Here is a 13048-nt window from a genome sequence, read left to right as displayed (position 1 = left end):
AAAAGATACAACATACTACTATCCATATGAATGTACCCACCGCCGTAAATGGGCCATTGGCTTTTGTGGCTGAACATTTCCGTGTGAGCCAAACTGTTATAACATACTCTAATAATGCATCCTCCAATGGAAAAGAATATGTTTATTCAAATCAACATATTTACTACTACCCATACGACTTTAGATAAGAGGCTTAAACAACTGACTGTCCCAGAGGGTTTCAGAGTCACCAACCTACACAGGATTAATGAAGAAGCACTCAAAACCAATAGAAGAAGGAAGAAGGCATTGCCCAAAGACTTAGGGGTTTTATGGTCCCAAGACACTGGCCAATCGTACGAGGTTGTTACATTTTGTATGCAAAGTACAACGAAAAGAGATCCTTGTCCACACAACAACCCACCAATTTTTTTTAAAAAGCAAAAACAAAAAAAAATCAGAAAGAAAAAAAGAAAGAGAAAAGGCCAGCAAGATTTCTCTGGGAGGTTTTAGTGATACAACAAAACTTGTGAAGCAGGAGTTTAAAGGACCAAGTTCAAAAACTTTCTCCTCTGCAAAATGAGTTTTCTCAGGTAATTTACCACACTCCCCAAGGGATTTACAGAGCTGTGGGGGTGTCAACGACATATATATATATATTTTACCTTGTTGTGTTAATCTTTTGGGGTTTTCCTTTTTTTCACCTCTGATAGAAGACGACGCCTAAGGTTAGTCTGGCTTACGACATTAAAACTGTCTGGCTCATTTGTTACATCGAGTCTGTCCCATTTGGAAATTCTTCTCGGTTATCAGAGCTAAAGTTGGGTGTGTAGTTCTCGATGCTACTAGTTCGAGGCTTGCCTGGTCTTGACCGGATGTTGGAACCCATCGGAAATGGTTCCTGCACCATTTACAAACTCTCATAAAAATGGCTGGCAATGATTAGTATAAAACTATCTCCAGTAAGGCCTTGATCTTTCTTACCTGATCACCAGCATTTGGCCCAGCGGTCTGGAAGAGAATAGGCCTGCAACGTTTGTCTTCATTCATCAAACTTGAGTTCTGGAAGTGGGCAATAAGAGCTGATTTTCCCTGAATCCGACCATATGCAAGAGATGCCACCTTCTCGCTGTTGAACTTTTCCCATTTCTTACCGTTGAATGCCTGTTAAGGATTTAAACTTGTAACCAAATGCTCTTCTTTTTCTTAACGGCAAAAGGTTCATTGTCAATACAAATTGATCATAGACTGGTACGAGGCCATACCTTATAAAACGGAACAATATTTTCAGGTTCGGTGAGGTTGATGAAAGCATATCCCACATTGCATTTATTCTGCAAATAGATGGCAGGTTGTTCATTGACATCGACATTGAAAATACCGCAAGCTTCAATGGTTGCAGTAGAGTCCATAAGGTAAAAAGGTAAGAGATCATACCTTGAAGTCAATTGGCAGATATAAGAAATCATATGTTCCTTTACAGTACTCATCAATGGCAGCTAGAAGCATCTTCGAAGTATACCTAAACCCAAAAAAAAAGGATAAAATCAGCAACCAGCTAATTTCACTTATTGGGAGTGTTGTAAAACAAGGAATAATAGAGAAAAGGTGACTTCACTTACTTATTAGGAATGTTTTTTATCATCAACGTTGTCCTGCTGTCCTCCCCACGTAATATGCGATCAACATCAAGCTCATACAATTTCTTTTCAGCATTACTAGAGCTAGATTCGCTTCTTCGGTGAGAAAGATTCCTGTATCTTTCATTAGGCAAATCAAAAGAGCCTGGTACTGAAAGCATAGGGCTCCTCCCAGTAAAGAGGTGAGGCATCTGTCTAGATGATCGTAATACAGCATTTTTTGAATTGGCATCCATGCGATTGCCACTAACATGAGATAAAACCTTATGAGAACCAATTTCCACTGGATGTGAGGGTGAAGAGCTAGGAAATCCCATGCTACCATGAAATCCAGAAGATTCTGGAGATTCAGCTATATATGCCTGTCTTCTATCCCAAAAAGGTGAGTTTAATACTGGGGCAGATCCAATGTGGTGGTGCACAGGCGATGATGCCATGTTCACCATTAGAGGAGATGCTCTAGAGAATGCAGTAACAGGTGGGATGCGCTGAGAAGGAATGCCATTGACGCGAGATGGTGAATTAGGCCACATCATGCCACTTGATGAATTATGTTGCTGTGTGTTAGAGTTGCTCCATAAATTGAGGTTACCGCGATGGGATCCTTGATTTATGGGAGAACCTATGACTGCAATAAGAAAATTAAAAAGAGAAAATGTAATTCCAATACCAATTTAGTAAGAATGACAAGTTTTAAACCCAGGAGGACATGTAAGCAGATGCTGAAGGTAGTAACTAGATCATATTCACATTAGTCAGGATCAATATAAAAAACCATCATTAGAGATTCTACAGTAAACTATTCTTCTTGAATTCATAATCGTTGGTTGCATATCCTCACTAGCCTTAAGCAACTGTATCAGAGCAGAAAAGCAATAAGAGGAACATGTAATTACCATTTCCATTAAACCCATCTAGGCCAATCCCACGAACACTGCTCATCATAAAGCCTTCATTTGCTTTTTGCCCATCACTGACCATATCAGAGAATGTCGTAGAGGATTTATATGGATTGCCACTTGAAACATTGTCAAGGTAATCAGGAAAATGAGGATGTAGATTTGGCATGCTTTGGATCCCCGATTTCGAATTATCAAAATGGTTTCCAGGCTCCTGAAGACCAACAGGCTTGCTAGCTGAGATGACTCTTGCCGATGGTGGCAAACCAATAGGAACATCGAGACTCTGATGGCGCTCAATGAAGGAGTTCACAGGTGACCCAACAGAATTGTGCATCACTCGCATATACCCATTATCAATGGAGGTCGAAGCTAAGATTCCTGGGAAATGTCTCCCTGAAACAGAGATGTTAAAGGATAGGTATGAGTTGAGATCCTTAGATGCTTAATTATTGAGAAACGAATCATCATAAACCGAGTGCACTATTATACCCATGTGTGCTGATGATAGGTTATTAAAAGCCATTTTAGATACACCCCCCTCACCATCATCTGCAGCAAATTGAGGCAAGAAACTGAAAGGAAAAAAAAAACAGGTATCATCAACACAATTCAAGTCCAGTAGTTACTGTTTCAGGCAGCCATTGAGAATTACTAAGGCGGGAAGATAAATCTATAACCACCTTGTACCCTCTGGACAGGTTGGTGCAAGTTTAAGCTGCCTCCCAGCGACCTCAAGTCCATTTAGTCCTTGAAGTGCGGCCTTTACAGCTCGAACATCAAAGAATTCTATGTAAATTTGTGAGTTATCATGCACCGTTCTATGAATCTACAAACAAACAGAAATAGAAAAATTATATATAATTGTCAATATCACAAAGCAAGAACAAGGAGGACACTAGTTAACAAACCTCTCTGATTTCTCCATATGGACTGACTATTCTCTGAAGCTCTTCATTGGATATAGAGGAATCAAGATTATTTACCCACAAGGCTCCTTCGCTGGAGTTCTCTTTTTTGGGATTTTCCTGATATCAAAACAAAGAGTAGTAAGCAAGGTATAAGATAGCACAGACTACAGGTGAAACGCACATAGTACGGAGAGAAACCACAATTATACAAACAAAGGGGATCGGAACAGTTAACAACACCTTTGGGATAGAATAACGAATATCAAGCTTCCTTCCCCTGAAGAGTCTACCATGGAGTGCTCTCGCCGCATTCTGAGCAGATCTTATATCAAAGTATGATACCATGATAAAGCCACGATTCTTGCCAGCTGTATGAAGAGCCCGAACATTTCCATATTGCTAAAAATATAGATATATCATCAGTGAGAAGAGAAGGCTTTCAAAATTGCTAATACAGTGTCTTGCCATAAATTATGAATCTATAACCAGAAAAGCGGGTGAAAATACGTACCTCAAAAAGGGCATTCAGGTCGTAATCTTCAATGATGCTATCCATATTCGTAACAAAAAGTATTCTGGAAACAGTTTCTCCACAGGGATGCTCACCAAAAACCGAAAAATTGCTGCCTCTCTTTCCGTCTCTTTGACCCGCAGACGAAAAAACATCTCCATCTAGTTCCATGCCACCAACACTGCTGAATAGGTCACAATCATCCAAATCATCTCCACCATTGGCACGAGACTTGTGAACACCCTCACCAACCACTTCAGCAAAAAGATCGTCCTCATCTGGAAGAAGATTCCCAATAGTCTGTGCTTCCATCTCTTCTAAAGACTCCGAAGGTTCTTCCTCACGGCTTGCAGACGTAAAGGCTAACTTGTCATTTCTTGGTAGCCGTACTGCAAAACCATCAATTTGGAAACACATATCAGAATAAAATTTAAAAATAAGAAGTTTGTTTAGCACATGACGGAGTGCTTTGTTAGATATACTTAGAAACCAACAATGACAACAAGTGCTAATTTGTAAAACTGAATAAGAAGCTTACATTTTCTACTAAAAAGTTCGGACAGAGAGCTGGAAAATAGACTGCTCTCCCAGTGAGTATCGCTTGCAGTTGTTCTTCCATTAGGGATAAAGGAAGGAAGCGCCCCAGACAAGCTTGATTGTTGTGACAGCTGATAACTGTCAGATGTCCAAGAACTGGTCGGTAGATTAGAACATCTATCCCCACCACCTTCAGGCATCATGTTGTTTTTTATAAAACCAAATTGTTTCTGCACAAAAAAAAAAAAAGCACCAAATGACTTGAGAAAAAGCGTTGAACACATACAGACCAAATTGTATCGTTAGAAAATCAAAATACAGAAAGAAGCAAAGAATGCAAGATGTAGTAACCTCAGGAGTGATGCGAATGTCTTCATGAAAATGAGAAGGTGTCGGCACACCTCTTGGTTCCAATATATCGGACGGCATTGTACAGCTGACAAAGAAAAAGAAAGATCAAAACTTTTAACTCTCTAGCTTTACTAACTCCACAATCAAACTAGAGGAATCAAAATAAATCTCAACAGAATGAATTATTTTTATCAAAAAAAAAAACATAAGGGACCGGAAGCAAGTATGAATGCCAGACAAAAGATCAAGTAAATATGACAATTTTCAATGGATAAAACAGGAGCACATCAACAAAAACAGATTTAGCAAGGATGAAGAAATGGTTTTGACTTACGAAGAAAATTTAACAAAGGAACAAAATTCGGAATTACAAACAACATAAGACTACAATTCGCCTAAGTTCGGATCTTAATTTTATTGCAAATTGAAGCTAAGAAGCACCAACTAACTTGTACCAAATTCAAAACTTGGGCACAACAAAATATAATCAATATCAAAAACCCTAACCCACAATTAATAAAAAAAAAAAAAAAAAAAAGAGTAACGAGATAATAATTACCACAATTCTGCTTCAGCTTCAGCTTCTTCTTATTAGAATCCGTCAGAAAGCAAATCAAAGCAGCTAAGGGATCTCGTAACCTTCTCTAGGCTTCACGTTCTCGACGAAACAAAACAATAAAAAGGAGCAGAGAGAGATGTAGAGAGAGAGAGAGAGAGAGAGAGCAGGAAAATTCTTCTTCTTCTTCTTCTTCTTCTTCTCTTTTTTATATTTTACCTTTTGTTTGTTTCTGTCTATCCAATCATCATAAGCAGGCTGAGAATTATATGTAATTCCAAAAAAAAAAAAAAAAAAAAGTTGAATCGGTGCTCAATTTCAAATTCTCCTTTCCTCAACGAACGAGCAAAGTAGAATAAGAAAACTATTGCACGGGGAAGATGGTGGAAGCAAAACAGTAATTGTGAGAAATTCCGGTGATACTCCCGATTTGATTCCGGCACTCCCTCCAATAGAGAGAGAGAGAGGGAAGAGAGAGTTTGGTTATCGGTTAGTTTCGGATTTTGGAAATTAATTATTAAACAAAAAAAATGAATGGAAGAAAGAAGACAAAAGATAGAGAGAGAGGATATTGCTACGGTGTTTCTGCCATGGATATAGCGTTACGGTGTGAGCTTTTTATCTTCACCGTTCGATTTTAGATTTCGATTTTATCCTTTTTCTTTTTTCTTTTTTTTTATAAACTCGCGACGGCAGTCGTTGGATCCGGCTTATAATATCATTGTCATCGGCGAGTTATGTCTATCTCTTTGTTTTCTTTGGATTAATACAAAACTTATTAAAAGGTACCTTTTTTGGCTAAAGAGTTTTCACAATTATCTAAATTTTATTTTTATTTAAAATAATAAATAGAATAAATGGATTCCACGACAAATGTTTGAGATTTTTCAAGATGCAACTTTCGCGTGAAGTACATATGTTAAAAAAAAAAATCCAAAAATAAAAGGTTTTTGCGTGAGTAAAAAGTAAAAAGGAAACGATAAAAACGCATTAACGTCACAATAAATAATAACAACAAAAGGATAAACATTGAAGAAGATTACAACATTTCTTTTTGTTTTTTTTCTTCTATAAATAATTTTTTTAAGATATCTTTTAACTACTTTATTTTTATTATTTTGGCTTGTTTACAGTCTTCACGTTCTTTCCCATTCTTGTTTTCCTTTTTTCACGTACTCCACATTTATTATTATTTACTTTAAATATCTCACTTATTTGGTTTTTACGAACTTTTTAAAAATAAATCTCTCAAAATACAGAATGTGTTTTGTTAAAGCTATTAATAATTTGAGATAAGTATAATGATTAGTTTTCATTAATTAGAAGATATTGAGTAAAATAGAAGATTTTAGAGAGATATTTATTAGTCCTGGGCACAAAGCGAAGATTCGGAAAATATTAGCCCTAGCCCATGGCTAATATTTATATCGTACAAAAATATTTTCTGATTAGTCCAATTCATTAAGCCCAGCCGAGCCGATAGACAATAATACTGTAATATATAAGCCAAGCTGAAAGCAAAACCTCAGTGTTGTCTGAAAGCTTTCCTTTTTTGTTTTTTTTTTTTTTTAAATGGCTAAGACGCGGCGTGAAGGATTAGACAAGGTATTTTTATTTTTCTCCTTTCTTTTTAACAAATGAAAGAAAAGCATTTATTCTTTTATCAAGACGCTCTTCTTAATGTTTTCCACGTGTCATTTATTCAATGGTTGACGTCAACCCAAAGAAAAAAAAAAAAAAAAAAAAAAAATCCTACGTCTGCTTCGATTCTCCCCTCTATAATGGCATTGCAGTGCACACCCTTCCTTCTTCCATCGTTCACGAGTCACGAGCCGTCGGATCCCAATCGAATCTCTCTCCAAGACCAAACACACACGATTGGTAGGTGTTGAACTAACATCACATCTAATCTTAACCTAACCTGACCGGTCCTGAACCACTAACCGGCTATATTATACCAAACCGATTCCAGTTGTAGCATATCTTAAAGCTAAACAACCAACCTTAACAGGTAATCCTTATTCTTTATTTTAGTTAGTTTATGATACTTAGGCTGTCATCTAAAGTTTACTTCATTTGTAAACTAACCGAATCTACGATACCTGCTATATGTTTCTTGTTTTGTAATAATCTTTTTCCTCATATCTATTTTTTACATAATTGTATTTTTTTTTTCAAAATATTCGATCTCGTGTCTTATTCTAAAATATGTACTAGAGTAAAGTTTCTTGCAGACATATAAGTAGCAATGTGTACTATATCCTTCCCATTGTTCACATGCCAAATTTTGCCCAAAAAATATTTATTGGTTTTGTATTTTTCTACAGAAATAAGCTTAGAAACAAAAACTAATTTGCTTGCACGCCTTTAGGTAGGTACATTTATCATAAGTTGAAGCGTATGACACGAGTCATATGCACACATCAGTCACGACTAATATATATCATCACGCATGGAAATGGAATGCGACGAGCTTAACTATATAGTAATATAGATAATTATTCATTTTTGTTTTCCTTTGAATTTTTATTATTCATTACATAGCATATTCTTGGAATATAACAAGGCTGGACAGAGAAGAGCAAAGCAAAGATCAAATCAGTATGCAACTGTAATTAGTTACCAACCAATAATATTTAGCACAAAAAGAAAAGAAAATAAAAACTAACTAATTAAAGATATCACTGGATAAACATAGTAATCAATCATTAAATAGTGTAACAATTATGCATTAATTATTGACTTATTCACATGGTCCATGCAGTCTTTCGTATACCAATACAGGTCGTTGTCTTTCTCTATATATTTTCGTCGGTCTACTGATGAGTGTATGAGACTCTACTTTTACACTAAACTCACATTTTGTTTGTATTATTTGTGATTACCCAAACATTGCAAACAATTAATGTTAGCGTTTAGACATGGGCTGGGGGGGGGGGGGGGGGGTTCATAGACGGCGTGATATCTCACATTGAATAGGCCTGGCCCGTATAATACTTAAACCCACTAGTTATTTTTGATTGATAGAGCCATAAACATATCGAGATATTTTTAGGTCAGTGCAATAAATGCTTAATCTGTGAAAAATATGACTTCAATTGTTTGTGTTTGGACAAAAGTCTACGACTCTATATTGCACTGAGACTATGACCTTTTCACTTTTTTATGGTTTTCTAGTTAATTGGAGAAAACAAACCCTTATTTACCAATTTTATGACACAAGAAAGTTAAGAACTTGATTACAATTTACATGGTGAAACTGCAATATAGTTTATCATAATTGTTTATACGAATTCCCGTTTTGTAAACATTTTTCTTGGGCTCCTTTAATTTATAAAATTTACATGAACCAATTTGGCGACAGAACAAGAAACAAAACAGTGACACTTCGCAAGTTGTAGAAATTTCAAAATTTGTATGTATGTCAATAATATAGCTAGAGAGAATAAACATAAGTGGGAGTGACTGTAAGTAAATATATATAAAAGCCAGAAGTTAGTAATTATTTACTGACCCATACACTGTGTTTTTCTTTGATATTGACTTGACATCAAACAGCTAGAATCCAACCTTTTTCTTTTTTTTTCTCTTATAAATTATCTTAAAATGTAGTTTTGAAGGCAAAAGGGTATTTCTGTCAATTTGAGTGGCTTGCGAATTGAAAAAGTTTGGTTTCCTGAGGTATTCGGAGGTTACACATTATCATTACAAACCCTACACGCACTTCGCTTTTCGGTTAGCACTACAGTTACTTGAACAACAAGAAACACTGACACAAGAAACAACGACAACAACGCTTTATATTTCCTTGAGGGCCTTCAACACATCAAGCATGGTCGGGCGATTTGCTGGCGTTTCAGCAAGACAGAGCACAGCGATCTGAAGCAGACGAAGCATGGAGTGCTTCAGTGTCATCGATACAACCAGCGGATCTAGAACATCCACAGCTTTCCCTTTGTTTATCTTCTGCATCACCCAACCTACCAAGTTCCCTCCTTCACTCTCTTTAAAGTCTGGACCCGTCGGCTCTTTCCCTGTGACCAGCTCCAGCAATATCACCCCGAAACTGTACACGTCTCCCTTGGTTGTGGCTCGTGCGCTCTGACCATATTCAGGTGGGATATACCCAAACGTCCCCGCGATTACTGTGCTCACGTGAGTCTCACACGCGCTGATCAGTCTAGCTAACCCAAAATCTGCAACCTTAGGCTCGAAGTCACTGTCCAACAGAATGTTGCTTGCTTTGATATCCCTGTGTATGATGTGTGGGATGAAGCCATGATGCAGGAATGCTAGTCCTCTTGCCGCTCCAACCGCGATTTTGAGGCGTTTGGACCAGTCTAGTACTTCTAGTATCCCAGTTTGGTTCCTTAACCAGTGGTCCAAGCTCCCATTTACCATGTACTCATACACAAGAAGTTTCTCTTCGCTGAAAGAGCAATACCCAAGCAAAGACACCAGATTCGGATGCTTCACTTTCCCTAGAGTCTCCATTTCTGCCATGAATTCACGGTTTCCCTGAGTTTTGGCTTCGCTTAGCTTCTTGACCGCTACTGTTTTCCCACCGGGTAAACAAGCTTTGTAAACTGTCCCAAAACCACCGTCTCCTATAATGTTCTTCTTACAGAAGTGATCGGTTGCCTCCACTATATCTGCAAGACTCACCTTGAGAAGTGGCTGCTCGAACATGGCAATGTTGATGCTTAAAGGCTCTCTTGACCTGCTTCCACTTAAGAAGTAGAGGTTTTGATCAACAAACCCTTTTAACCTGCTTTCCTCCATTCTCTCTGGATCATCTCTTTGCTTCACTCTCTTTGTCATAACCCATTTGCACAGAGAGAAAACAAACACAAAGATGATGATTGTACACCCAAGAATGATTCCTGCAAGTCCCCAAGCAGTCATCAACTTGCTTCCATCGATCTTGCAATCTGATCCAATCACTCTGCCACACAACTCTTTGTTCCCTGAAAGCAATGCCTTGGAAGGATCCTGGCAAACACCATCTCTCGGTACCTCTCCTCCCAGTTTATTCTTGGCTAGATTCAAGAAAACCAAATTAGGCAATCCACAGATCTTTGTTGGTATCTCTCCAGATAGCCTATTCTCAGAAGCATCAAAGTACTCAAGCTGCGTAAGGTTACCAAGATCCGAAGGGATTTCTCCACTGAAATTGTTCTGTTCAATGTAAAGGCCTACGAGTTTGAGCATCTGAGACAGTGCCGATGGAAGCTCACCACTTAGCTTATTAATACTCAAGTCCATGTGTGTAACCTCTTTCAAGTTCCCAAGAGAAGCAGGAACCGATCCATCCAGCTGGTTACTTGTCAAGTTTAGCTTCACCAAGCTACCTAAAAGGCCAAAGCTTTCCGGTATATGGCCATTGAGCTGATTATTCGCCAAGTTTAACCCCTGCAACTTAGGAGAGTGACCTATCTCCTCTGGAATGGAGCCGGTAAGGGAATTTCCAGATAGTTCCAGAATTGTGAGGTTGGTCAAACGAGAGAGTGAAGCTGGGATTACTCCGGAGAGATGGTTGTTGCTCAGTAAAATCTCTACCACTACCACACAGTCGCCAAGTTCTTCTGGTATAGGACCAGTCAATTGGTTGAAGGAGAGATCAAATATCCCATGGTGCTGAAGAAAGCTCAGATCAGGTATGTCTGTCTGATGGAAATAAGAAGACGGTTTTGATGGAATCGACCCCGAGAGATTGTTGTAAGAGAGAACCAGGCATTGAAGCTGAGCAAGACCAGTAATTCTGTCTGGAATCTGTCCTTGGAGATTGTTGTTGCCAAGATCCAATGTTGTCAAAGAAGTACAGTCACCGAGCTCGTTTGGTATCTTCCCTTGAAGCATGTTTGAATTCAGATTCAGGACAGACAAAGATGTAAGTTTTCCAATCTCCCTTGGGATTTCACCTTTTAACTGATTATCACTGAGAACCAGCCGCGTCAGTGAAGCTGCATTGCCAATCGCTGCAGGCAAATAACCTTCTAGACGGTTATAAGAAGCTGAGAACTCCATCAAGTTCGTTGATCTCCAGAGACTCGTTGGGATTTCTCCTGTGAGGTTGTTGGAATCCAAGTCAAGTGCCATCAGTGGAAGCTTCGAAAGATCCTCAGGAATAGAGCCATTGATCTGATTATTAGTAAGAATCAACTCTATAAGAGACGAACATCCAACGAAGACCTCCTCAATTGTTCCCGAGAGAAAATTCCCAGAGAGATCAATCTCCTCCAACAAACCTGAACCACAAAGCTCCCTAGGAATCGAACCAGTTAACAAGTTGCTAGCTAGACTGAGATGCTTTAACATTGGACAATCTCCAATCTCACGAGGGATTTTTCCTGAAAACCGATTGTTAGCCAACAGAAGTGAGTCCAGTTTCTTCCATTTGCTTATCCAAGAAGGCAATGAACCTGAAAGCTGATTCCTTTCAGCAGAAAACGTCAACAGAGGAATATCTGAAAGCTCAGATGGCAAAGAACCAGAGAGAGAATTGAAAGAAAGCATCAGTGTCTTGAGGCTTTTACAATTACCAAGCTCTGGAGGGATCATTCCGTCAAGCTCAGCGGAGACGAGATTCAGTATACTCAGATTCTGCAGCTCTCCGAATGATTTGGGGATTGAACACTCGAGTGGGTTGTAAGAAAGGTCGAGCTTTGCTAAGTGTTTCAGCTTGGATATCTCATTTGGTAACGGCCCCATGAAGAAGCAAGAAGGTGCAACAAAGTTCTTCAGCAACGAGATGTTACCAATCTCCGGCGGGATTCGACCGGAGAACAAGTTGAGTCCCATGTAAAGATCGGAGAGATTACTCAATTTCCCAATTTCTGGAGGGATTTTGCCGGAGAGTGAGTTGTTGGAGACGTCGAGTGAAGAGAGTGCAGGGAAGCTGAGGAAGAAGGACGGAGAAAGCGAACCTGAGAAGTGGTTGTCACTTAGGTCAAGGTAGAGAAGCTGAGGCAACTCGCTGAGTCGACTCGGGAGGTGTCCCGTGAGGGAGTTTCCAGAGAGGTCTAGGGTTTGAAGCTGTTTCAGTTTCCCAATTTCAGACGGAATCATACCGGAGAAGTGGTTTCGAGCTAGACAAAGCACTTTAAGGTTCTTCAAACTTGAAATCTCCTCCGGAATCTGGCCGGAGAGGGAGTTTCCGGACAAGTCTAGGACGGAGAGAGACGGGAGGGAGAAGAGAGAAGGAGAGAGATGGCCTTTGAGAGACATTGAAGGCAGAGAGAGCGAGTAGACTCGTCCGAACAAACACGTAACGCCTTCCCAAGCACAGTGAGACGACGAGGAAGACGAAACGTTCCATGAAGAAAGACGATATGGGTTTTCGAGTGAGAGCTTAAAGGAGATCAAAGAAGTCGTTTCTGAGCTTAGATCAACGATGGCGGAACGCGAAACAGAGAAGAAGAGAAACAAAAACAGAAGAAACGCCATGGTTAGATAACGAAGGAAGAAAAAGAAAAACCGGAGATTTAAAAGAGACTGTTTGAAGAGAAAGACTGGAGTTTTTTACAAGGGGGAGAAGATCAATCACGCCATTAAAGAGAAAAGGAAGGTTTTTTTTTTTAGGCGCGATAAAGATGAAGATGAAGAAGAAGAACAAGAGAAGAGAGAGAGAGAGAGAGAGAGAGAGAGAGAGAGAGGAGAGAGAG

The 13048-nt window shown here is 39.0% G+C and overlaps 2 protein-coding genes across 2 annotated transcripts; both read right to left on the bottom strand.

Moving 5' to 3' along the window:
• Window positions 1–248: 248 nt before the first annotated feature.
• On the bottom strand, window positions 249–6091 carry LOC17882913 (protein MEI2-like 4). The gene is made up of 14 exons (XM_006286962.2): window positions 5388–6091; window positions 4829–4913; window positions 4479–4707; window positions 3941–4329; window positions 3670–3828; window positions 3430–3546; window positions 3202–3347; window positions 3011–3093; window positions 2516–2914; window positions 1602–2247; window positions 1417–1501; window positions 1245–1313; window positions 964–1143; window positions 249–880 (listed from the first exon to the last, which is right to left on the bottom strand). The coding sequence occupies exons 2-14, from the start codon at window positions 4904–4906 to the stop codon at window positions 749–751; spliced, it is 2712 nt and encodes a 903-aa protein (XP_006287024.1). The 5' UTR covers window positions 4907–4913; window positions 5388–6091; the 3' UTR covers window positions 249–748.
• A 2940-nt stretch (window positions 6092–9031) lies between these two features.
• Window positions 9032–13011, bottom strand: LOC17881742 (leucine-rich repeat receptor protein kinase EMS1). Its single transcript, XM_023781255.1, has one exon. The coding sequence runs from the start codon at window positions 12828–12830 to the stop codon at window positions 9183–9185; it is 3648 nt and encodes a 1215-aa protein (XP_023637023.1). The 5' UTR covers window positions 12831–13011; the 3' UTR covers window positions 9032–9182.
• Between the last annotated feature and the right edge of the window lie 37 nt (window positions 13012–13048).

Source organism: Capsella rubella, unplaced genomic scaffold, assembly GCF_000375325.1.
Source record: "Capsella rubella cultivar Monte Gargano unplaced genomic scaffold, Caprub1_0 scaffold_6, whole genome shotgun sequence".
Classification (NCBI taxonomy): Eukaryota; Viridiplantae; Streptophyta; class Magnoliopsida; order Brassicales; family Brassicaceae; genus Capsella; species Capsella rubella.
Note: the sequence above shows the minus strand (reverse complement) of the source record. Positions and strands in the feature narration are given on the sequence as shown.

Bases quoted from the DNA above. Each gene is read 5' to 3' on its own strand.
- LOC17881742 (XM_023781255.1), bottom strand. From the start codon at position 12,830: ATGGCGTTTCTTCTGTTTTTGTTTCTCTTCTTCTCTGTTTCGCGTTCC.
- LOC17882913 (XM_006286962.2), bottom strand. From the start codon at position 4,906: ATGCCGTCCGATATATTGGAACCAAGAGGTGTGCCGACACCTTCTCAT. The intron at 2,915-3,010 runs GTATAATAGTGC...TCTCTGTTTCAG, and splicing joins CCTATCATCAGCACACATGG to GGAGACATTTCCCAGGAATC. The intron at 881-963 runs GTAAGAAAGATC...TAAATGGTGCAG, and splicing joins GGCCAAATGCTGGTGATCAG to GAACCATTTCCGATGGGTTC.